At 44.1% G+C, this 26,803-nt stretch overlaps 1 protein-coding gene across 2 annotated transcripts in view; it reads right to left on the minus strand.

The window, feature by feature from the left end:
- LOC134965028 (phospholipase A2 inhibitor and Ly6/PLAUR domain-containing protein-like) overlaps positions 1-26,532 on the minus strand; it is a 39,860-nt gene extending 13,328 nt beyond the window's left edge. Inside the window, exons 1-3 of one of the 2 annotated variants that reach the window (XM_063941614.1) lie at positions 26,511-26,532; positions 24,930-25,024; positions 17,050-17,166 (exon numbers count right to left, since the gene is read on the minus strand). In XM_063941614.1, the coding sequence (XP_063797684.1) occupies positions 17,050-17,166; positions 24,930-24,975 (163 nt within the window). In that variant the 5' untranslated portion in view covers positions 24,976-25,024; positions 26,511-26,532. Of the gene's footprint in view, positions 1-17,049; positions 17,167-24,929; positions 25,025-26,115; positions 26,215-26,510 lie in introns of those variants that run through there. The other variant, XM_063941613.1, reaches the window with a different exon arrangement.
- Positions 26,533-26,803: the final 271 nt, after the last annotated feature.

Below are 26,803 nucleotides of genomic sequence, written 5' to 3' on the forward strand. Positions count from 1 at the left end.
TCATGGTGTTATCTGTGCATTTATGAATGTTTCGCTAGATAAGCTTTCATTTAACCAGGGGTTAAAGTGAGCCGGAATGGGGCGGAACTGCGTTCCGTCAGTTCCACTTGGAGACGGAACGCAGTTCCACCTCCCCCGACTCACCTCATGACGTCTCTCTCAGTGCCGAGGAGCGGGCGGCGAGACAGGACTGCAGCGGTCTGGAAGCAGGAGCGGGACTCGGTAAGTATTGTCACAGTTTCCTTCCTTAGTGTAGCGGCGCATCTACGGGGGGCATCTATAGGGGACATTACTACTCGGGGCATTACTACTGGGTGACATTACTGGGGGCATGCTACAGGGGGGCATTATTGCTGGTGGCTAAACTACAAGCAGGCAAACTACTGGGGCTAAACTACTGGGGGCCAATACCACTGGGAGGCTAAACTAAAGGGGGGGGTAAACCACTGGGGTCATAACTGCAGGGGCATTACCACTGGGGGCATAACTACTAGGGCTAAACTACAGGGAGCTAAATGACTGGGGGCATTAGTATAGGCAACATTACTACTGGGGGCAATACTACACTGGGGCATTACCATTAAGGACATTACTACTGGGGGCCCTTCTAATGAGGGCATTGTAAAGGGGGCACTTCATAAGGGGCATCACTCCTGGGGACATAAGGGGCACTACTATTGCGGGCATTAAATAAGGGGCACCACTACTATGGGGTCTATATAAGGGACACTACCACTGTGGGCACTACCAGTACAGTGGACATTGCATAAGGAGCACTACTACTGTGGGCATTGTATAAGAAGCGCTACTGCGGTGGGCATTATGTGTATTACGGGGTGCTACCACTGTGGGCATTATTACTATTCTGTGACCATGCCCCTTTCTTTGAGACCACGCCCATTTTTTTGCGGCGCACGCAATACCTTTGTTACATGGGCGCCGTGGGGTGGGGGGTGAGTTCCACCACCTCTGAAGGACCACTTTAGGTACTGCATTTAACAATGATTACAGTATTGTGCAATGTTTGCTATATATTGTAGCCTGAATATTTAGGGTTTAACAATTCATGTGTATCATTAAAATATATAAAAATATGCCGGGGGGGGTTTGGGGGGGGGGGGGGGAGGTAGTTCTGAGCTTGGTAAACTCAGGTAATGGTTCACGTTTTCATCAGAGGACAAATTCCAGTTGCATAATTCTAGTAATATAAATGGTTTCTGTAGATCCATGTGTAACTTATTGCTAAGTGTTCTCAAGTGTACCCTATGCATTAATGGGAAGACAGTAACCACTTTTTGACTAAATCTGAGGTGGAGATAACTTTAATAAAATCAAGACTTTAGTTGGAAAACCAATGCGATAATTTTGTGTCTGGACAACACTATTTACCTCGTCTGACAAATTGAAGGCCCTGAACCTGGGAAGCAGATATCACAACATGGTAAGGTGGTCAAATAATGCACAACGTCTGTACACTGTTTTGCGGAGTATTACAGATGGTAGACAGCAGTGCCATAACTAGACATTTTAGCGCCGTGTCCAAGAAACATTGGCGTGCCCGCCCCCACATACATAAAAATAAGGGCCAGTGCACTCTGCAGGTGCGCATCAAAAATATAGGGGCGCGGCTACAGAGCTCCCTTTTACACAGCACGGCAGGCAGTCCCTCTTTTTACACATTATGGCAGGCAGTCCCCCTTTAATGGGAGGGAGGGATAGATATATACTCCCCCTCACCTGTGACCAGACAGCCATGGCAGGCTGTAAATGGCAGAGGAGGCAGAGACCCGGGAGCTGGCGGCTGCGGCAGCGCTCCCGAGTCCCCTGCAGAGGCGGCGATGGGACTCGAAGACCTAAGATCGTGGCAGTGAGACGGCGGTGAACGCTGCGTTCAGAGACCCTTCAGAAGCGGCGGCTCCGGTGGGAGACAGGCGGCAGCGCTGAACAGGGAGTACTGACAGTAATCTTGTGCAGCAAAAAAAATCATGGGTCCAAGTGACCCCTCACTTTTTCTGGGTCCCATCACATTATGGGGGGTGAGGGCAGGCAAGAAGGGGGTTATGGGCAGGCAGTACTGGGGGCAGTGCTGGGGGTATGGAGGGGGCAAGGGTAGAAAAGTTTGGGCAATACTGGGGACAGTGATAGGGGTAGGGAGGGGGGTAAGGGTGGATAGCAGTTGGGGTGGTGTTATTGGCACTGTGGGCATGAAGTGTGTATAATGAGCACTGTGTGCGTTTGGAGGGTGTTATGGGCACTGTGGGGGGTGTACCATCTGGGTATGGAGGGTATTATAGGCACTGTGGGGGGTATACATATGCTGGGCAGTGTGGGCATGAAGGGTGTATAATGAGCAGTGTGTTGGTATGGAGGGTGTTATGGGCACTGTGGGGGTCCCATCACATATTATGGGTGGAGTCAGTGGTGTCACCATCATAGAAAGAAGTTGAAAGCGCTGTCCACAATAAAAAAAGAGTTTTTTATTTGATTAAAAATTATAAAATCACTATTCACATATATCCTTATCAATACTGATCTAAAGGTTTAGACATTAAAACATATTACAGACCATAGCTGTTTTCAGTGGTACCTATTAGTGAAACAGTTTAAACACAGTGGGTAACTTGCATTAAATTGACACACTCTGCATCCAATTAAACAATTGTGTTAGATGTCACACACTAATCCCCTCAGTGTTTATTCCTTTTTGATGGTTCACTCCTTTGGGCAGCCTCCTATAAACGTAATTGGAAGGGTTAAATGCCGACAGTCCCAGACATATCCGGAGAGATATGTTCACCACAAATCTGAATTAAATATATATCCTCCCGCTGGGACAATAATACATCCAAAGCCACAGATTGAGAGCACGCAATGTCAAATTTAAGGAGATAAAGTAGCTACTTTTCTTGGTACAATCCCTTAATTGGCGGCTATTGATACTGAATAAATTGCCGTTCTGACGGGCGTCCCCGTCTGGTGATAAAGTTACTTATATACAGTAGGACTCCTATTTAATAAGCATGCTCCACAGTTCATTCGTGAGTTCTTATTCAATAAATGGAGGCCGCATGCACGGCTGATCTCACCCCTGTTCTTATCGGCTACTGCTCCCGCCGGGCGTCCGTGGATGTCTTAGGCAGCATCTGGCTGCTTCTCCTGCACAGAGATTCTCGCGGACCGCCTCTCCCAAAACAGTACCACAGAAAACTTGCAGTGGTGTGGTCTGTCGGGCTGGTTCGCTCCGGCGGTATCTGTCAGCGGCTGCGCGCTGCCTGCACAGCTCCCGAGATTTTGCCAGGTGTCTTGCCGACAGGGGGGAGATCAAGACTGTTTTCACAATAAGGTCCACATACACAAGGGACACTCTTGACGCGTTTCTCAGCCGTATGTCTATGGCTGTTTCCTCAGAAGAATGTGCTCCCTTTCCTATTCACTGCTTTTATCCTCAGTGAGATCTCAATCAGTATCTTAATAGGGTCCTTCTGTTCATTAACCCTTTTGCTTTCAGGATCCATTCATATACCTGTAGTTGCTAACAGCAACCTTATAATTATTGATCCTAGAAACCTACACAGTATTGAAACATCTCTAATAACAACCTATATAGGAACTGTTTTGTCACACAGCCGACACACACTATAAGACATCCTCTAAATCACAAATAAATTATATAAAATAAACCATTTCACTTATAATAGATGTTTACTGCTTAGATCAGCCATCCAATAATTTATATCTATTAATAATCCATATTGTCATGAACAGGCTATATACATTTAGCATCAAATTTCTACAATATATAGAGTTAAGAATGAAAGACAGACTATGAATCATATATAATTAAAAAATATATATTGTGGAAATTTTTTTTTTTTTTTTTTACATACCCCTATTTCCCACAATATAAGTTTAAAACGTAGGGAAATACCCATACTATGCATTTTACATGGACAAACACGTTATGGTAATTTATCAAGGACCCAGTTAATAATTATGGGTTCATTATAGACTAGAGACCCAGGTTCACATTACACCCATATTTAACATAGGGAATTGATCAATTAGTAATAAATCCTAAACCAAATATCCACGTACCAATGTTATTAATATTAATAATAACCTCAATATTTAATATTAAATAAAAAATACTATAAAGGAACTGAAAAAGAGAGAGACTAAAAAATGAGACTACAAAGGCAGGAATCCATGGGGTGTCTCTCTGTAATTAATCATATCAACCACATCCTTTGTAGAAAAATTGGAACCCTAATGGCTCATCACCTTAATCCCCTTTCAAACAGAGTGGGCAACTCAATAACGTAGATTGAATAGTATATATACACACATAGTATAATATATGTGAATATATAGAGAATACCAACAAGTACACCTTTAACTACACATTATTCAGTTCAATTGTATCATTAAGACCACATGGTACCAACGTCCCTAACTTGAAAATCCAAAAGGCTTCTTTCTTGCATAGCTCCCGATATCTATCCCCTCCCCGTGTTGTGGCTTTAATCTGTTCTATCGCCTTCACTTTTAAGTCCCTTAGGCTACTTTTCTCACAGTTCAAGATATGTCTTGTCAGACTATGTGTTTTAGAGTTATTTAATACCCCTCGTCTATGTTCCAAAAATCTGACATTTAGGCTACGTATCGTTCGGCCCACATATTGGATTCCACATCCACATGTCAGAACATAGATTATATATGAGGACTGACAGTTCATAAACTCCTCTATTGGATATGAATTGCCATCTGAATATGAGATGGTCTCAGTGCTTCTATGCTCTGCATGTGGACATGTTAAACATCCATTCCGGCCACATTTAAAGAACCCTTTCGGCTTCGGTGGTAACCAGCTCAGTGCCTCGTTTGAACTACGTATAACTTCCGATCTCTTTTTCCGTAGCATACTAGGTGCCAATTTCTGTTTCAAGTTCATGGATTTCCTGAATATTACCTTCCTTTTTTCCTCCAATAGGGGGGCCAGGAATTTATCATGTTTTAACAATGACATATTATTTTCAACAATATGTTTAATCTGTTGTGCCGCTGAATTATATTGGGTTATAAAGGACAGGGAACCCTTGCTTGTATTTTCTACATTTTTCTTACATTCTTTATTCTTCAAAAGCATAGACCTATCTATTTTCTCCACCTCCTTCAATGCTCTTTGTAACAGGCCATCTGGATATCCTTGTTCCACAAAGGAATTATACATAGACAAAGATTGTCTTGCATAGTCCTCCTTCCTGGAACAGTTTCTCTTCAACCGAAGAAACTGTCCCTTCGGGATATTTTCCTTCCATTTCTTATGGTGACAACTTTGGAAGTTAAGATACTTATTACAATCTACAGTTTTAGTGTAGGTAGATGTACAAATCCCGCCATCCACAATCCTGACTGAAATATCTAAAAAATTAATAATATTATCACTAAAAGTGCTTGTGAATTTCAAACCATAATCATTAATATTAAGGTGCTCCACAAAACTCGTGATGGAGTCAAAATCTCCATTCCAAACAAAAAACAAATCATCTATGTATCGACCGTAGAGGACCAGGTTCGCCCCGAAGTCACCACCCCAGATGAGGTCATCCTCCAGTCGCCCCATATATAGGTTGGCGAAACTGAGGATAAAAGCAGTGAATAGGAAAGGGAGCACATTCTTCTGAGGAAACAGCCATAGACATACGGCTGAGAAACGCGTCAAGAGTGTCCCTTGTGTATGTGGACCTTATTGTGAAAACAGTCTTGATCTCCCCCCTGTCGGCAAGACACCTGGCAAAATCTCGGGAGCTGTGCAGGCAGCGCGCAGCCGCTGACAGATACCGCCGGAGCGAACCAGCCCGACAGACCACACCACTGCAAGTTTTCTGTGGTACTGTTTTGGGAGAGGCGGTCCGCGAGAGTCTCGGTGCAGGAGAAGCAGCCAGATGCTGCCTAAGACATCCACGGACGCCCGGCGGGAGCAGTAGCCGATAAGAACAGGGGTGAGATCAGCCGTGCATGCGGCCTCCATTTATTGAATAAGAACTCACGAATGAACTGTGGAGCATGCTTATTAAATAGGAGTCCTACTGTATATAAGTAACTTTATCACCAGACGGGGACGCCCGTCAGAACGGCAATTTATTCAGTATCAATAGCTGCCAATTAAGGGATTGTACCAAGAAAAGTAGCTACTTTATCTCCTTAAATTTGACATTGCGTGCTCTCAATCTGTGGCTTTGGATGTATTATTGTCCCAGCGGGAGGATATATATTTAATTCAGATTTGTGGTGAACATATCTCTCCGGATATGTCTGGGACTGTCGGCATTTAACCCTTCCAATTACGTTTATAGGAGGCTGCCCAAAGGAGTGAACCATCAAAAAGGAATAAACACTGAGGGGATTAGTGTGTGACATCTAACACAATTGTTTAATTGGATGCAGAGTGTGTCAATTTAATGCAAGTTACCCACTGTGTTTAAACTGTTTCACTAATAGGTACCACTGAAAACAGCTATGGTCTGTAATATGTTTTAATGTCTAAACCTTTAGATCAGTATTGATAAGGATATATGTGAATAGTGATTTTATAATTTTTAATCAAATAAAAAACTCTTTTATTGTGGACAGCGCTTTCAACTTCTTTCCTTGATTTATATTTAAATTATTGGGACTCAACAAACCCACTATTGAAAGCAGCAGTGCACAATTGAGAGGAGGTGTATTTTTAAGGAGCTGCACAGCTGACACACACAAGAGCTTAGCGCTTTCTAAGTTTGAGGTTGCTTTTTTGGTTTATTGATTGAAAGCAGCTTTGCAAGACATCATGCCAGGTTTAAGATGTACTGCTGAGAGACTTGAAAGGAGGAATAATTATGTTAGTAGTTTATCAACTAATGGTGAAGAAGATTTTACTACAGATGAAAGTAATGAAAGCAATGATATGCATAAATTATTTAATAAAATGGAATCACTCTGCTTAGCAGAAACTGGACACTGGTGGGATCAGATAACCCTGCAGAAATATTTGGATAGGGACCTGATCCCTAGAGGTCTAAGAATCTTTAAAAATTCCTCCTTTCAAAATGATGCAGGCTTTTTACATTTATGGAATAAAACATTGGATGATTGTTCTAAATCTTTGATGAGGTTACTAATTAAATATCGAATGGAGAAAGTAACAGAGATTCAGGGGGAGATAGAGAAAATAACAAATGATCTAAAGAATTTTGAAAAACAGACAGGCTATGAGGATAGAGATTTAAAAATTAATAGGAGAATTGAGGACTTTGAGAAAAGTCTAATACTTAAAAAAGATGAGAAATTGAACAGAGATAGGACAGACTATGAGAGGGACAGAGTACGGACATATAATAAGAGACAGGGTTCTCCATCCGATAGAAGGAATTTCAGAACCCCATCCAGACAAAGAAATCAGAGATATAATGAAACCAAGAAGGGATTGGATTATTATCAGAGAGGACAAAGGAGACAATTTACACCCATAAGAGACCATAGGAACACCATGAGATATAGAAAATCCTCATGGGGGGACTATGAACATACCAATAGGTTTGAAAGGTTGAGAAATTTTGGGACACAGGAATCACGAGATCAATGGTCTAATGAAACCAGACAGCGTCATTTTTTAGGGAGAAACAGGGCGACGAATCATCAGAAATCCCCAGGTCAAACACCCCTCTCAGTGACAAGAGGGGAGGACGATGTAGGACAGTGGAACAGAAACCACAAAAAAAGAGACAGAGATACAGAAAGAGGGGGAAGACAATGTCAAAAATCCAAGCAAAAATACCCGATGGAAGTAGGACCAAAGGGTATATTTAATTTGTCCTCCAGATCCCTTTCTTCTGAAGAAACATCATTATTGAATAAAGGACTGAGTTTTGCTCCAGTTATGAAGCCTAACTTGTTCGATCTTTTTGTGGATCTCAACAAATTTGTGAGAACACTCAGTAGAAAAAGGTATTTTGCCATCAAGGATCTTCAGAAGAAGGGAATTGAGGGGACTCCTATTACTCTAGATAAGAATGATCAGGTGCCATTAGAAATTTTAGAGACCTTGCTTTTAGAGAACGATGAATTACAAACAGAAAAAATATATGATGTTAAGGGAGTACCAAATAGGCTTTTCAGGAATCCATCTAACTTTTATCCCCTACAATATCAAGGTCCATTTGTGGAGAGTTTTTATACATCCACAATAGAGGAATTTAAAAACCTATGTATAAATCCGGGTTCATTTAAAAGCAGGGATAATCTGTCAAAAAAAGAAAGACCGGCATTGAAAAAACTAATGGGGGACAGGGACATAATTATCAAACAGGCCGATAAGGGGGGGGGGGGAATCGTGATACAGAATACGAAAGATTATTTAGAGCAGGCCTGGCCAACCTGTGGCTCTCCAGCTGTTGTAAAACTACAAGTCCCATCATGCTTTGCCACAGATTTGTTATTAGAGAATGCTAAAACTGTGGCAAGGCATGCTGGGATGTGTAGTTTCACAACATCTGGAGAGCCACAGGTTGGCCAGGCCTGATTTAGAGGAAGCCTGGAGACAGCTGAATGATGTCAAATTCTATAGGAAACTTCACAATAATCCTACAGTGGAATTTCAAATAGAATTAAAGAACTTGTTGGATAAGGCACTTGAACAACAGGTGATATCTAAGGAGGAGTGGCAATTTTTATTCAACCGTTATCCAGTAACACCTATTTATTACCATCTACCGAAAGTGCACAAGTGCCTTGAGCACCCCCCAGGACGCCCGATTATTTCGGGGATAAATTCAATGACCTCAAATCTGTCGGCCTATGTGGATGCTCAGTTACAGGAACATGTGATATCCTTGGAATCCCACATCAGGGACACTACACATTTTTTACAAAAGCTGGCTAAGGTAGAATGGAAGAGTACATACAAACTCCTCACATGTGATGTTGAGGCATTGTACACAAATATCCCGCACTCCACAAGATTGGCTGCTGTTGATTATTATTTAAAACAGGACACATCACGGTCAGATATATCGCGACAATTTATTTTGCAGGCAATTGATTATGTTCTTACTCACAATTATTTTTTGTTCGACACACAATATTATTTACAGACTCACGGGACCGCTATGGGGACCAGGTTCGCTCCGAGTTTCGCCAACCTATATATGGGGCGACTGGAGGATGACCTCATCTGGGGTGGTGACTTCGGGGCGAACCTGGTCCTCTACGGTCGATACATAGATGATTTGTTTTTTGTTTGGAATGGAGATTTTGACTCCATCACGAGTTTTGTGGAGCACCTTAATATTAATGATTATGGTTTGAAATTCACAAGCACTTTTAGTGATAATATTATTAATTTTTTAGATATTTCAGTCAGGATTGTGGATGGCGGGATTTGTACATCTACCTACACTAAAACTGTAGATTGTAATAAGTATCTTAACTTCCAAAGTTGTCACCATAAGAAATGGAAGGAAAATATCCCGAAGGGACAGTTTCTTCGGTTGAAGAGAAACTGTTCCAGGAAGGAGGACTATGCAAGACAATCTTTGTCTATGTATAATTCCTTTGTGGAACAAGGATATCCAGATGGCCTGTTACAAAGAGCATTGAAGGAGGTGGAGAAAATAGATAGGTCTATGCTTTTGAAGAATAAAGAATGTAAGAAAAATGTAGAAAATACAAGCAAGGGTTCCCTGTCCTTTATAACCCAATATAATTCAGCGGCACAACAGATTAAACATATTGTTGAAAATAATATGTCATTGTTAAAACATGATAAATTCCTGGCCCCCCTATTGGAGGAAAAAAGGAAGGTAATATTCAGGAAATCCATGAACTTGAAACAGAAATTGGCACCTAGTATGCTACGGAAAAAGAGATCGGAAGTTATACGTAGTTCAAACGAGGCACTGAGCTGGTTACCACCGAAGCCGAAAGGGTTCTTTAAATGTGGCCGGAATGGATGTTTAACATGTCCACATGCAGAGCATAGAAGCACTGAGACCATCTCATATTCAGATGGCAATTCATATCCAATAGAGGAGTTTATGAACTGTCAGTCCTCATATATAATCTATGTTCTGACATGTGGATGTGGAATCCAATATGTGGGCCGAACGATACGTAGCCTAAATGTCAGATTTTTGGAACATAGACGAGGGGTATTAAATAACTCTAAAACACATAGTCTGACAAGACATATCTTGAACTGTGAGAAAAGTAGCCTAAGGGACTTAAAAGTGAAGGCGATAGAACAGATTAAAGCCACAACACGGGGAGGGGATAGATATCGGGAGCTATGCAAGAAAGAAGCCTTTTGGATTTTCAAGTTAGGGACGTTGGTACCATGTGGTCTTAATGATACAATTGAACTGAATAATGTGTAGTTAAAGGTGTACTTGTTGGTATTCTCTATATATTCACATATATTATACTATGTGTGTATATATACTATTCAATCTACGTTATTGAGTTGCCCACTCTGTTTGAAAGGGGATTAAGGTGATGAGCCATTAGGGTTCCAATTTTTCTACAAAGGATGTGGTTGATATGATTAATTACAGAGAGACACCCCATGGATTCCTGCCTTTGTAGTCTCATTTTTTAGTCTCTCTCTTTTTCAGTTCCTTTATAGTATTTTTTATTTAATATTAAATATTGAGGTTATTATTAATATTAATAACATTGGTACGTGGATATTTGGTTTAGGATTTATTACTAATTGATCAATTCCCTATGTTAAATATGGGTGTAATGTGAACCTGGGTCTCTAGTCTATAATGAACCCATAATTATTAACTGGGTCCTTGATAAATTACCATAACGTGTTTGTCCATGTAAAATGCATAGTATGGGTATTTCCCTACGTTTTAAACTTATATTGTGGGAAATAGGGGTATGTAAAAAAAAAAAAAAAAAATTTCCACAATATATATTTTTTAATTATATATGATTCATAGTCTGTCTTTCATTCTTAACTCTATATATTGTAGAAATTTGATGCTAAATGTATATAGCCTGTTCATGACAATATGGATTATTAATAGATATAAATTATTGGATGGCTGATCTAAGCAGTAAACATCTATTATAAGTGACATGGTTTATTTTATATAATTTATTTGTGATTTAGAGGATGTCTTATAGTGTGTGTCGGCTGTGTGACAAAACAGTTCCTATATAGGTTGTTATTAGAGATGTTTCAATACTGTGTAGGTTTCTAGGATCAATAATTATAAGGTTGCTGTTAGCAACTACAGGTATATGAATGGATCCTGAAAGCAAAAGGGTTAATGAACAGAAGGACCCTATTAAGATACTGATTGAGATCTCACTGAGGATAAAAGCAGTGAATAGGAAAGGGAGCACATTCTTCTGAGGAAACAGCCATAGACATACGGCTGAGAAACGCGTCAAGAGTGTCCCTTGTGTATGTGGACCTTATTGTGAAAACAGTCTTGATCTCCCCCCTGTCGGCAAGACACCTGGCAAAATCTCGGGAGCTGTGCAGGCAGCGCGCAGCCGCTGACAGATACCGCCGGAGCGAACCAGCCCGACAGACCACACCACTGCAAGTTTTCTGTGGTACTGTTTTGGGAGAGGCGGTCCGCGAGAATCTCTGTGCAGGAGAAGCAGCCAGATGCTGCCTAAGACATCCACGGACGCCCGGCGGGAGCAGTAGCCGATAAGAACAGGGGTGAGATCAGCCGTGCATGCGGCCTCCATTTATTGAATAAGAACTCACGAATGAACTGTGGAGCATGCTTATTAAATAGGAGTCCTACTGTATATAAGTAACTTTATCACCAGACGGGGACGCCCGTCAGAACGGCAATTTATTCAGTATCAATAGCCGCCAATTAAGGGATTGTACCAAGAAAAGTAGCTACTTTATCTCCTTAAATTTGACATTGCGTGCTCTCAATCTGTGGCTTTGGATGTATTATTGTCCCAGCGGGAGGATATATATTTAATTCAGATTTGTGGTGAACATATCTCTCCGGATATGTCTGGGACTGTCGGCATTTAACCCTTCCAATTATGTTTATAGGAGGCTGCCCAAAGGAGTGAACCATCAAAAAGGAATAAACACTGAGGGGATTAGTGTGTGACATCTAACACAATTGTTTAATTGGATGCAGAGTGTGTCAATTTAATGCAAGTTACCCACTGTGTTTAAACTGTTTCACTAATAGGTACCACTGAAAACAGCTATGGTCTGTAATATGTTTTAATGTCTAAACCTTTAGATCAGTATTGATAAGGATATATGTGAATAGTGATTTTATAATTTTTAATCAAATAAAAAACTTTTATTGTGGACAGCGCTTTCAACTTCTTTCCTTGATTTATATTTAAATTATTGGGACTCAACAAACCCACTATTGAAAGCAGCAGTGCACAAATGAGAGGAGGTGTATTTTTAAGGAGCTGCACAGCTGACACACACAAGAGCTTAGCGCTTTCTAAGTTTGAGGTTGCTTTTGTGTCACCATCATAGCCTCACCTGTCCCTGCAATCCCAGGTTTCACTATAACAGCTCCATAAGTCCCTGTTATAACTTATAGGCCCTACACACTTGGCGATATTTTGAAAGATATGAACGATCTCGTTCATAATTGAACGAGAACTCGTTCATATCTTTCAGTGTGGAGACTCCAGCGATGAACGATGCGCGGCCCCGCGCTCGTTCATCGCTGATCTACCGTCGGCTGTGCATGCAGGCCAATATGGACGATCTCGTCCATATTTGCCTGCACTTCAATGCAGCCGGGTGACGGGGGGAGTGAAGAAACTTCACTGCCCCCCCGCCGCCGGGTTGCTCGTCGGCCGTCGGGCACCTCGGCGGCGCATCGCCGAGTGTGTAGGGCCCCTTGCTTTCATGTATCCTGCTCCTGCCCCTCCTCATCACTCCTTCACCTGACCCTCTCCATGAGGGAGAAAATGCTCTGTTCCTGGACTTTCCTGGTAATGTATGATTGCTATCACTTGTGGTGAGCTAGTTAATTGAAAAGAAAGGCGTTTCACCACAGGTGATGGCAATCATACATTACCAGGAAAGTCCAGGAACAGCATTCTCTCCCTCATGGAGAGGGTCAGGTAGGCAAGTATGGCCTGACCTGACACGGTAACAGAGTCCTCTACCCTGCATCCTTTCACCCCTCATATGCTGACTTCATGAGTGGTATATGCTACGTGCCGCTGTCCTGCTCACCTGAGCTGGCCTCAGCCTGTCCCCCGGGTGCCAATCTCAGGTGGCAGGGGACGAAGCACTGGAGACGGTCTTGCCTGGCTCGGTGTGATGGGCGGGAGGTTGCGAGTCTGCTTCTGGATGGAGGAGACGCTGTCGGCGGCAATTGGAGGAGGAACCCGGCAATGAGGAACTGTATTGGCTGAGACGCACAGGGCAGTGAGAGACAGCGTGTCCTGCGGGACCCGCTCATTTTCACTGCCTGTTGCGCGTAAAGATGTGCTATAGCGCTTATTTTGCAATCACTGCTGACAGTGGCTGCGGCCGTGCGGGGGGAGGAAAGGGGGGTGCTGCCGATGGTGCTTCTTCAGTGCATGTGCGCTGTGGGTAAGGCACCATTTGCACACATCTAGTTACGGCCCTGGTCAACAGACAACCTTGAATTGAGCAGGTACAACATGCTGTAACACTCAAATTTTGCCTGATCGCATATCAGGCTCTACATTTAGGATGTAAAGCCCACCTTTATTCTCAGACCCCCCCTTAAATTCAGCACTAACACAGATAAGGAGAAAGTGTCTAAAGGGGGGTACACAGGATATTTCTCCCAGAGATGTGTGCTGAGTGATCTATCACAGACCGCTCAGCACACATCTCTCCCCCTGCTCAGTACAGCGCAATGTGTGCTGAACGAGGGGGATGACGGTAGGACCACTCATTTCATCCAGAGAAATAAGCGATATACTAGATTTGGCATGCATGCCAAATCTATAGCCGGTGATAGAGACGCGCGGCGCCATAAATCGCTGACGCCGACACCCCTACACACGGAGCGATGTGTGCTTAATTTCTAAGCAATCTGGTCAGATTGCTTAGAAATTAAGTGAACATCGCTCGGTGTGTACCCCCCTTTATATTCAGACATTCATTGGAAGATAATGTACTGTAACCACCAATAAAAACCTCCTAGGATGTGGCATATTTATAATGGGTAGAAGGTGCGCAGTGCACATGGGCCCACACCACACACCCTGCACCCATTTTTGCAATACTTAATTCTCCAGAGTCCTGAGGAAGCAGTGCTGCTCAAATCACCAGTAAAATGACATGGCATCCCTTTTCCTGGCATGTTGCACAGTAGGTAAACTCACTGGGTAAATAGAATTACTAGCTCACCACCTAGTAATAAGAATCCATATACTGGAACCGCGATTATGCTGTCGGCTAGTGAGGAATTGGCCTGGATGGAGACTGCACACGGGCCCCCTCCTCTTTTAATACACCCCTGTTCCTAGGTAACATCACATTATCAAGGGCTTTTAACAACTTATCATAATTATTGGATTGAACACCAATCTCACAAAAGTCCTAGCAGAGTCCCCAAAACTCAGAGGCAGCTACACCAGTTTAATACATTTCCTACCCAGATCCCAGGTAGCAACTCTAGAAGACTCTTCAGAGTCCTGGCCGCTAGGCCACTGTGCTTCACCAACATGGCAGGGTCCCAGCAACTATGGGGTCTATTCATGAAGCAGTGAAAAGGGTGGAGAAGTGAGCCAGTGGAGAAGTTGCCCATGGCAACCAATCAGCATTGAAGTAACATTTATAATTTGCATACTACACAATTGTATGGAGCAGCTGGGCAACTTCTCCACAGGCTCACTTGTCCACTCTTTTCATTGCTTCGTGAATAGACCCCTATGTCCTATAATCTGCAGCTTACAGGGATACCTCAGCAGACTTTCCAGTGCCTACAAAATACCTGCTGCCTAGGCTATGCTAGCATAACCAGCTCCTGCTGCCTCTCACTTCTCTTGTGCTGCCAAACACATACACAGTTTCCAGGAGCTTCCAGCAGCACAGGATTTGGAAAGACTGACACCACTTCCCCAGCCCTGTTTTCTTTTAAAGCCACAATAAAACATGACTAATGGCAAGTTCTTTCCCAGGGCCAGCAAAACAGGAAATCAAAAAGTAGTATGCTGGGAGGTGTAGTGAAATTAGACAGTAACTGCCAGCACAATCTCTATCCAAAGGAGAGACCACCGGGCTGCATTTTAGAACAAAACAGGTTAGTAAACAAAAATATACCCTCCACAACAAAAGTTGTTCCCAAACTGTGGGGCAGATGTATTAACCTGGAGAAGGCATAAGGAAGTGATAAACCAGTGATATGTGCAAGGTGATAAACGAACCAGCCAATCAGCTCCAATATGTAAATTACCAGCTAGGAGCTGATTGGCTGGTGCATTTATCACCTTGCACATATCACTGGTTTACCACTTCCTTATGCCCTCTCCAGGTTAATACATCTGCCCCTCAGTCCTCAAGGACGTTCAACAGTTCACGTTTCCAAGTCACCTAGCAGGTGCACATGTGTATTCATTACTCACTGACATTTTAAAATATTCACAGGGGGATGTAATTATTTCACTTGTAATTCTGTGAGGAGATCTGGAAAACATGAACTGTTGGGGGTCCTTGAGGACTAAGTTTGGAAACCACTGGTCTAAAAACTCTCTCAACCAACATTGCAGAGAAGGAATGATAGAGAAAAAGCTACCACCAGGGGTATAGCCATAACTTTGTAAGCCATATTGCAACATTTTGAAGGGGCCCATGTCCCAATGATTCTAGAGAGACACCTCTCTCTGAAGAGGTTGTTAATTTTATGCCCCCATAGTAGTGCCTTAGTTATTTTTATGCTCATAGCAGTTTCCCCAGTACATTTTATTGCCCAGGTAGTACCCTAGTTCATTTTAGGAACCATTGTAGTTCCCTAATTAAATGTACAGTCTACAGTTTAGTAGTATCCAAGATCACATTATTCCACACAATTTCCCTAGTTCAGTTCATATTACACCAGAGTGTAGTGCTCCAGTTCACAATATTCCCCCCTACTTACCTACTTTTATTGTCTCCTATATGGGAGAAGCCCGGAAAGGAGACACCGCAAGCAGGGCCAGATTAAGCCTTCAGGGGCCAGGTTACTTAAGACAGGGGGCCCTCATGCCTCTGCAGCACTCAGCCCTCTCCACCTACCAGGTAGAGGCTGCCGCCTCTTGTCTCTCCCAGCCAAAGTCCCAGCTCCAGGAGCTGCTGCCGCTCACCAGTGTGAGCTAATGGCAGGCTCTGGGTGCTGCTGCTTATGAGCGATCCCTGCCTCCTTAAGCCTGCATCCTGCGGATTAATTCAGCAGCACAGGAACAGGAAAGTCATGGCAGCAACAGCAGCCAAATCTGGGCCAGAGCAGCTCTCGCCGAAGGGCCATCTTTGACAGGTCATTCCGAGGGACTTACACCCTGTAATCGTGAGTCTCCTATAATTTCTGGGAGAGTAGGCAAGTATGGCCTGTGAGGCTAGAACAGGAGTGTGGGAGATGAATCATACCAGTGTGGAGTTTTACTGAGCAAGACAGACAGACCGACCACGACCAATATGAGTTCCGACAAGTCCTTTTTCAGGCCAGGCAACAGGCTGAACACAATTGCGTAGTGGATAATTCCAGAAAGTTGGTATACCTGAGAGTAGGGGAATCTCAAGAGACATGCCTCCTAAGCCTGGGCCCCCTAAACCTCTGGCACCAACTGCACTCACTGTAGCTTTGCCCTTGGCTATCACCAAGTTCGGTAAAGGGGAAGCTGTATTACTTTACAAAAGACTGCAAACACAAAAAAAAACAAAAAAAAACTGTTACACCTCTCAGTGTATTTGGTCACACATGTCACGTCCTCACATATCACTTATACTTCTATTCATTAAACTTGGTTTGGATCTAGAATTAACGCACCAATACTGTACATTATTCTAATGTTATCTATGAAGACACTTACCAGCAGGTGTCATTTGTGTAAGTGCAGACACACATACTTTTCCTGCAGTGCAATTCACCACTGGACCGCTGCAGAATGAAGAGGTGTTTGTGCATTCTATACATTGCAGACAGAGCCCTGGGGAGAGGTAGACAAAGAGCGTCAGCATAAGACGGGAACAGAGTTCATGTATATTTCCAGAAACTTCAGCTTTATTTAGTACAGGAACTAAGCAAATCTATTTTGCCCAAAACAAAAAACTGAAATAAGGAATATGCAGGCACACATTCATGGGATACTAGTATACACACTCTTAGGTCTTACACAAAACCCAGTCCCTTGCCAAGTCCTTAAGTTTGATAGCCACAATAAAATAGCCCACATGTGAAGTCTGTATTCCTTTACTGTTTAAATGAAAAATTAACTTGAGTCAGGTGCTGCTAATGAAGTACAGTTCTTAGGGGGTAATTCAGACTGGATCGCTGCAGCGATCACATTCTGAATTACTTTTGGGCGCACTGCGCGTGCGCACCCCAGGAGGCCTAGTGAGATGCTATCAGCATCTCATTGGTGCCATCGCCTCTGCCTGATTGACAGGCAAAGGCGGTCGAGAGGCGGGAGGGGGCGTGCCAACGGCATTAGAATGCCATTTGCAGCGCACAGCCTGGACAATGGAGGCGAGTCCAGACCGTTGGGTGGGGCACGGCAGCTGTGTGACATCACACGCAGCCGCGACTACATGGTGGGTAGCTCCCTGGTACAGCACAGGAGCTGTGCTGGCAGGGAGCTACTTGTCAGGTACAAAAGCATCGCCATCATGTGATGCATTTGCACCCTTGCGGGGGGGGGGGGGGGCAGAGCCAGACATGTTGGGTGGACTAGCCCTGTGCTGGACGTCCCCCCCCCCCGCATGTCTGTGAAACCGATCGTAGATGTGCTAAATATAGCACATCTACGGCCAGGTCTGAATTACCCCCCATAATTCCATCACAAAGTACGTCCTCCTATAGATACATTTCTATCATTTTCAATCATTGTAAATATATAAAAAAAAAAAAAAAAAAAAAAAAAACCAACACACACCACATAGGGCCTCATCCTAAGTTGGATGCAGACGTGGCTCTTGCCTCAGCTCCATCTTCTGCTACTTCCACAGGCGATTTACCAAATACTGAGATGCCACGTTATTGTTTGTAAATCTCTCTGTGCGTCTTTCGATACACCATTGGAACTTGGACCAGCGCTATGGCAGGTGCAGTTTCTATGTCTGAACGAACTGCAGCCTCGTGTGTGAGCAGATGAGCATCTTTAGACACAGCCGTTGTCAGCAACAATCCCAGATCTGACTCGCCTCCATCTTACATCATAGGAATGCCCACTAATATCCACACTTCCTGCGTCCACATTCACTCTGTGTCTCAGTGCAGTAACAGTCAGGAGGTACGCGCCGTGCACAGCATTAAAACATCGCCCACCTGTGTGAATATCAGCATAACGTGCGACTGAATCAGGACCATACTGAGGACACTGAAGATAGTGGTCAGGTTTTCCAGCCAACTGTCAGCACCCAAACATACATGGCCTGATACAGAGGTGGACGAAATGTTATCTGCCCTAATGCCCTTTGCTAGATACGCAGGCATGATAATATGTAAATGCTGGTTTCGGCCTTCCCTTTGTGCAGTAGCGTGCAGCGTCGGACTGAGGTATAAAGGGCCCACCGGGGGAATGCAGTGATAGGGGCCCATACTTAGTGGGTGTGGCCAGCCGCCACAGAGGCTTGAAATACACAATAGTCTTGTGCAGTGTAATGCAACATATCTACCATGTATAATACAGGTGCACAGTCTGGAACCTGATCCCGAGAGGAAGGAGTGGGCCCTCAGGCAGTGGGGCCTACCGGTAGTTTCCCTGGTACCCCTGTTGGCCAGTCCGACCCTGGTAGCGTGTGATGGAAGGTGCAAGCACCGAGATGCCCATATTCTGCAGCTCTGTACACAGTAGTAACGGGTGGTATTCAGTTTGCCGGCTGTTGGGATCCCGGCGCTCAGTATACCAGCGCCAGAATCCCGACACCCGGCATACAGACAACTATTCTCCCTCTTGGGGGTCCTCGACCCCCCTGGAGGGAGAATAAATAGCGTGGTGTGTGTAGTGCTCCACCGTGCCTGCAAGGGGCTCATTTGCGCTCGCCCAGCTGTTGGTATGCCGGTGGTCGGGATCCCGACACCTGTATGCTGGCCGCAGGAATACCATACTACACCCCACAGTAACACCACCAGCAGGGGCTGCCTTGCAACTTTTAGCCTGGGAGGCAAATGCAACAAGTGGCCCCAGCTTCTCTGCCAGCATGCAGCAATGGCAAAATGGATGTGGCAGAAAAACTGTGTGGTTTATCTAATGTGGAAGCCATTTAAATGTGTAGTAAAATATCCGAATCATCAGAATGTCTAAAGACAATAATCAAATACATCGCCTACCAGCCCTGTCTCAAACAGAAACCATTCTAATGACTGATATTAAACATAGGAAACAATGGGCCAAATTCAGATATGGATGGAGTGGCTGTCACTTACTTGGAAGCAGCAGTGATGGCGCTGTATGGTGATACAGCAGGAGGCGTCTACATACCCTCCAGCTTTTTAGCAGGTACAGTACCTTTTTTATGGTCTGTACCGATTTTTGGCTCTCCAAACTTCCATTGAAAGTATAGGAAAAGGGACGTGGCCACGCCCCCTTTTCGAATTTGTACCCTTTTTTTTTTGTGTGTGTAAAATGTTGGAGAGTATGAGTCTATAACAAGTAGACATCTCCTGCTGCATTAGTGCTCAAACCTGCGTCCTAGGATGCAGGCATCGAATCACTGACTCCCCATCGGGCAGCTTGTGGGTATTCCTGGCCTCTTCCCTCCACTAAACATCAGCGACATGCCTCCATTATGGGAAACTGGGCATTGCCAGCCCTTCCCGAGCCAAAATGGCAGCAGACTGTCCATCACTGACAATCTGCTGCCATTCTACTTCCTACATCGGAGGACCCATTTGTGCTCAATGGGTTCTGCTCATGAGCAAAGTACCGATAATAACCAACAGCAGCAACAACAACAGGAGCAGAATGAGGTCCAACATATTGTACAGTAACCACCTCCCTCAGCTCCCTCAATGTCCAAATGACATAAAATTTAACAAACATTCACAATACTGAGGCTTTTGAATAAGCAATTCATAAATCACAATAAACCAACATCACTGTTCCGGGAGCATACAGATGACACAGGGCCCAATTCAGACTTGATCACGCCTCTGAAATTTTGCACAGGGATGCAATCAGCTAGCCGCCCACAGAGAGTGAAAACCTACCCCGTGCAACTTGTGCGAATGTATGTGTATGCCATGCGGAAACTTCGCCAGACATCTGCAAATCAGTTCGCAACTCACTCACCGTCGAATGATTTTTCCAGTCTGTTTGTAACCCAGGACTTACTCCTACAGTGAGATACAAACAGGCTGATCGTGCCTAAGCAGACATCACACAACCTCCCTGAAAACGCTTTGGAAAGCCTTCGTTTTTCCTGACACTCCAGAAAATGGACAGTTGCTACCACCAAACATTCGCTTCCTGTCAATCAGCCTGCGTAACGCCTTACAATACAAAAACAGGCAGGAATTTTTCACAGTTTGACCTTGTTGCACTTTCCACACAGCAGGCTCAGTGGCTCGCTGCAGGTTCTATTCCCACTCTGTGGGTGTCATTGACACCCACGAGTGGGAATAGAGCCTGTGGGTCAGCATTCAATGTGCCAGCATTTCTAGCATTCGGGATTCCTGCGTCAGCATGCTGACTGCTGGGATCACGAATGCTGGTAAGATAACTGCATCCCGTACCAGTCAATTGTGGATTTTACCTATGGGCTGCAGGACTTCATGGCTGCAGGTAAGATCCACCACCCCCCTCAGTGTCAGTGAAGCTAGATGCAATTTGTGACTGCACTGGCTTCACTGTGACTGGCAGTGACTTCTGATTGGAAGCCCTACCTGTCAGTCACAGACACACAAATGAGTCCCACTGGGAGGGGTCTCCTCCTCTGGGACTGCCAGACAGGGTTGCGATAAACAGAGCTGGCTTCTTGTAGGAAGCCACTCTGCCTTTACACAGCCCTATCTGGCTTCTATTGGCTGCAGTTGTTGCAGTCCATAGAAGCCAGGGGTTTGCATATGGGCAGTCACACAGCGGCATCTGTGCATGCACCGGTCCTGGCACATGTCAGATCCATTGCGCAGTTGTCAGGACCTGGGTACTGGCTGTCTCCTCTTCGAAGACAGGCGTAGCGGCAGCCCCCGTAGTAAATGCAAGTAGGAGCCGCCACTGGTACCAGGGTTGGGGCACAGGTGGAGCTGCATAGTGTCCTATACACAGAGGGGGGCTGCACAGTGACTGTATACACAGTGGGGGCACAAGTGGGACAGCACAGTGTCAGCGTACATGGTGCAGGTACATTTCAATGGTGGAAAACCATCCGATCTCCGTCATTGATGATAAAACCTTTGACCATCTGTTGCAATCCATAGGATTGTTGTTAACCATTAATGGTCGATGGCCATCCCTATTGCAGCGATACATCCAGTCATGGAGTGTTCATTCTAAGTTGCCCTAGGTGCCTCACTGCATATGACAAACAGGATAGGTGCATGAGGCCACATCTGTATCTTACTACAACATATGGTGCACCTGTTACATAAACAGTACTTGATGTTAAATCCTGAGGAGATCAAAGTACTGGTGAACATACAGTGTACCTAGGTAACGGGTTTTTGAAAGTGGCAAGAAAAAAAATCATAATTTCAAATCTGACAAAACGCACTCAACATTGCATCTGACTGCTACAGTAGCTCACTGAGATCACTGCCATCAATTGCATTTGGCCCTTTGGGTCCCATGAGACTGGGGGTTGCTATAGATGAAACTCTCAAAGACAAATCCTAATAATTGAGCAAGTAATACTTTTAAACTTTTGCAGCACATAACATCTGAATCTTAGTGCTTCTTTTAAAAAGGTACTGTATGATTGTAAAGGTCCCATACACTACAACGATATGTCCTGAGGCTGAAGTCGGAGGCAGTTTCCCTTGAACTCTCCCGGGAGCGGTTCCAGCAGATTTGGTACATTTTGCATGCGATATATCATATGCAATCCCAGCCATGCCTGCAGGAACAGACATATCACGAGTGCAGCACTAAAGGGCCCCATACACTAGAACGATAATGCCCGATTTCATCCAATTTCGGGCCGATATATCGGGTGAAATCGGGCATTTTGGATGTGCTTCCGATCTGATCCGCGTTCCCATGAGGGTCAGATCGGCTCCCCTATATCATTAGTGCTGCAGTCGTGATATGTCAGTTCCCGCAGGTATGGCTGGGATCGCATACGATATATCGCATGCAAAATGTATGGCATCGTATGGAACCGCTCCCGGGAGAGTTCAATGGAAATCGCCTCAGACATATCGTTGTAGTGTATGGGGCCCTTAACGATCTAGGTAAGCCGATCCGACCCTCACGGGAACGCGCATCAGATTGGATCGGATCCGGTCCACCTCCAAAATGCCCGATTTCACCCGATATATTGGCCTGAATTTGGATGAAATCGAGCATTATCGTTCTAGTGTATGGGGCCCTTAAGATTTTTAACTGGTTGATGTGTGCCTCAGTTTTGTGGCTTCTACAAGTAAACAATGGAGAATTTCCTGCTAGATGAGAGGTTCACTATCAAGTAAACAATCTTCCCTAGTGGACCAGGTAATTGTTTTCACAGTCTTCCCAGAAGTCACAGTAAGGAATATGACATTCAATAATGCATCAATAGGGCTCCCTTAAACTCAGTTTTTTAGACCTTTGCAATGTAGAGTCTGCTCCCAGAGCAAATATACTGTACAGTAGTTCTAAGGAATCAAATGCACTGCACACTGAAAAAGTCAGCATGTTCACTTCTTCACAAACTCGTTATGGAGCTCAACAGAGGCCACTGGAGAGCCATGATCCTCTAAGACTGGTCTACTACAGCAGAAGAGTTTGACTGTGAGACACTGCACTGTCCCAAACCACTGTGTTTAAATGGTTTCCAGAATTTCAGTGCGGGAGACAGTCCCTGGAAGACAAAGAGTGCTGTTGCGGACCTGTGTCCACCACAGGACCATGCTGGTGCCATGCGAGAATGGATCAGTTAGAGAAGAAGATCGCATCTCATTAGGATACATCCACTTCATACTCTGGTCAACCCCAAGACCAGACAGTTGGCCTAGTGGACCCCAGTTGGAGGTGCACTACTACAGTTTACACATGAGTGCAGTGTCACCATGCAAATGGTGGCTATTTTTGTGGCCAAGACTGGTCATGTAGCTACCGTAGCTCTCGTGCAGCAGTGCTCCATCTCTGGGGACTGGTATGCCAACCAATGCCTGCTGCGAGTGCTGAAAGCCATTTCCAGGTACCTTCCAAGAACTTACACACTTGGTGCCCTTCTTCATGACAATGAAACTGCCCACAAGGCCAGGAAAGTGGTGAATTTTCTGGCTTATGATCGCATCCAGAAACTTGGTCATCTGCCGTACAGTCCAGACCTGGCCTCCTGCGACTTCTTGTTCCCACAAAGAGGCGTGGTATTACCAGAGTCACTGGAAGCTGCAGTAGAGCCCTTCATCAAGCATGTAGAAGACCAATTTGCTCCGGACTGGCCTACCTGCTTCACCAGCGCATGCAACTTTGAATAGACTCCTCTGGCAACTTTGAAAGATGTCCCTTTAACACAGAATTTAAGGACTCCACAGATCATGTGCAATGGACCAAGATTAAGCTTCCCATCTGAGGGTCAATACTATGATAGTTTACCTAAAAGTTAGCTATACACTAAAGGCGAGTACACACTAGGCGATGTGCTCTATGAGCGGCGTCGCCTAGTGTTTCCCCCTCTCAGGCCGGGTGGTCGGCAGCAGTGCATACACACTAAGCAATTTGACGACCATATCACTCAGTGATGTCATGCCGCAGCTGGGCAGACAGCTCTTGGATAATAGTCCAAATTAAGCTGCATGCATGACCGAGAGCGAGGGTCATTGCCGGCATACACACTTGACGAGAAAATCAACATTGTCGCTCAGGAAATGAAAATGAGGAACGTTGTTCATTTCTCCCTGAGTGTGTATGCCCCTTAAGACAAAACTCGGCATCAGATAAACAGACCACTTATTGGACATTGTCATACACAGTTAGACAATTGATCTGTTTGATGGGGAGCACATTCACAAGAAAACTTATAAAAAATAGTTATCCGTCTATTATGTGGAGCTACAAATAGTGCCCAGGCATTTTTAGTTTAAATCTAAATTACAACATTGGTTTAAATTTAATATACCCAAACTACTATGCACACCCGCTCCACTGCGACCAACATTGCACCTCTGCATCAGGCTCTATATACTGTACTCTCCCATTCATAAAAATAAGAGCAATACAGTTATAAAATAAGGAAATTCATCTTGCATGTTTTGGTTTGAGTTAAAAATTCTACCTCACCAGAATGTTGCCCATTGATTATATACTACAACAGACCATTGTAAACTCCTTCAGTGGGGCCACTGACACTTTATAATGAAGGCAGGAAAGCATTGATGGTTTAACCAGCAATGTGCAACACTCCAATCAGGGAAAGGGGGCAGGGCTAAGCACATGATGTCACCACATCTCTGCTAGCGATGGTGGAGAAACATCACAACTCCACCATGGATGGCAAAACAATTGATGGACAACACTGGATCAGAGAGCAAGGCCATAAAAAAAAAAAAATGGTAAAAAAGATCTCACAATGCTGTACAAAGGAGAGGGGTACTGTAACATACACTCACCTGTGGTAACCAGGCTCAGTAAGACACAAATAAGTAGACTGTTCATAATGGAGAGCGATGGTCAAAGCCTGCAGGACAGGTCACAGCTCCTTGCACTTTAAAATAAATGGTACATAGCAAAATGCAGAGCATACCCATCCCAAGTTGGTTGTAGCACCCACATAACACAGTAAGTGATTGATGAGATCTACAGTAATTTAGGGGTCTATTTACTAAGCCTTGGACTAAGATAAAGTGGACAGAGATAAAGTACCAGCCAATCAGCTCCTAACTGCCATGTTACAGGCTGTGTTCGAAAAATGGCAATTAGGAGCTGATTGGCTGGTAATTTATCTCCATCCACAGCTAAATAGACCCCTTCACTAAAGCCTCCTACACACTCGCCAAACCTGCGGCCGAGGTGTCTGATGGCCAACCCGCCGCAGGTGCCGAGGGGAGTGAAAGTTTTTTTCACTCCCCAAGTCACCCAGCCCCATTTCCGAACATGCAGGTCGTCCACATCGACCTGCACGTTCAAACGACGGGAGACAAACGATGAACGAGCACGGGGACGCGTATCGTTTATCGTTGGTGACTCCACACAATGATATGAACGATATATTGTTTAAAAAAAAAAATTAAATAAATATGAACGATATCATCCATATCGCTCACTATAACAGCCAGTGTGTAGGGGGCTAAACTTGCTACGTCAGAGACAGTGCATGTTCCTGCAAACTGCATTTACAGACTCTTCAGCATCAAGAGAGCGGATTCAAACCACGGACAGGCATTTAATGTGCATGCTCTCCTGTACACTGGGGGGGGGGGGGGGGGGGGGGAGATATATATATATATATATATATATATATATATATATATATATATATATGCACAGTGGATCAGCTGAGAGAGACCTAGAAAAATATATTTTTTAAAAATATATACATTTCCCATGGAAATTCCACTAGCTACTAGCACCATGAGCAATTGTAATAGAATATCTCCCTTTGCCTCTCATTTGTAGCTAGTGCAGATCCTGTCACTAATATGATTACATCTTCTCTGTGTACCAACACTAAACATGTATTTCTAAATAAGATTTGGCTATTCCTTAACTACCACCCAAAAAACTCCCTCCCTATTTCTTCCATATACCACTTTTATTAAATATCCAACTTTGATCTATATTTCTTTTCACACTTACCCTGATCACTTTGAATGAAGTGAGAAAGCCAGGCTCCCTATTTATTGTATTGCGTAAAAGTGGAGTCACATAGAGGGTGTAGCCAATACCAAATTCTCTAATAGGATTCAGCTGATTTGCTCTTTAAACGAAGGTCTTTTTCAGTGGTTATTAGCCCTGTTCTCCATCCCCCTGAACCTATATCAGACAATATGTAGACCTGATCTATGTAATCATGTATTATATTTTTAGAGCTGTTCCAAGATATCCCAGTTTGCCTTGTTACCAGTTAAGTTATGAAGACACAGGTAAATGTTAAATAGCTGATGTGCATTGCACAGATATCTATCTTATCCAGTGAGGTTTGTCAGCTTCAAGACATTTACTAAATTAACCCTGGCACAATCATAGCATACCTCACAACATGACCCTTTCCAGGAGGGACAAAATGCTTTGTTTCCCTCTTCATCTATGATTGTCATCACATGTAGCAAAACCCCTTTCTTAACCATTAACTAGTTTAACACAGGTGATGGCAGTCATAAATTAAAACGTTAGTCCAGGAACAGAGCATTTTGTTCCTACTGGAAAGGGTCATGTTGGGAGACACTGTATGTCACAGTAGGTGGAGTTTGAGGTTACATGGTTACTAAGGTTACCACCTCATCCCTTTAATTCTGGACACATATTAATTACACAGGTTCTGTGG

The sequence above is a fragment of the Pseudophryne corroboree genome, chromosome 10 (assembly GCF_028390025.1).
Source record: "Pseudophryne corroboree isolate aPseCor3 chromosome 10, aPseCor3.hap2, whole genome shotgun sequence".
Classification (NCBI taxonomy): domain Eukaryota; kingdom Metazoa; phylum Chordata; class Amphibia; order Anura; family Myobatrachidae; genus Pseudophryne; species Pseudophryne corroboree.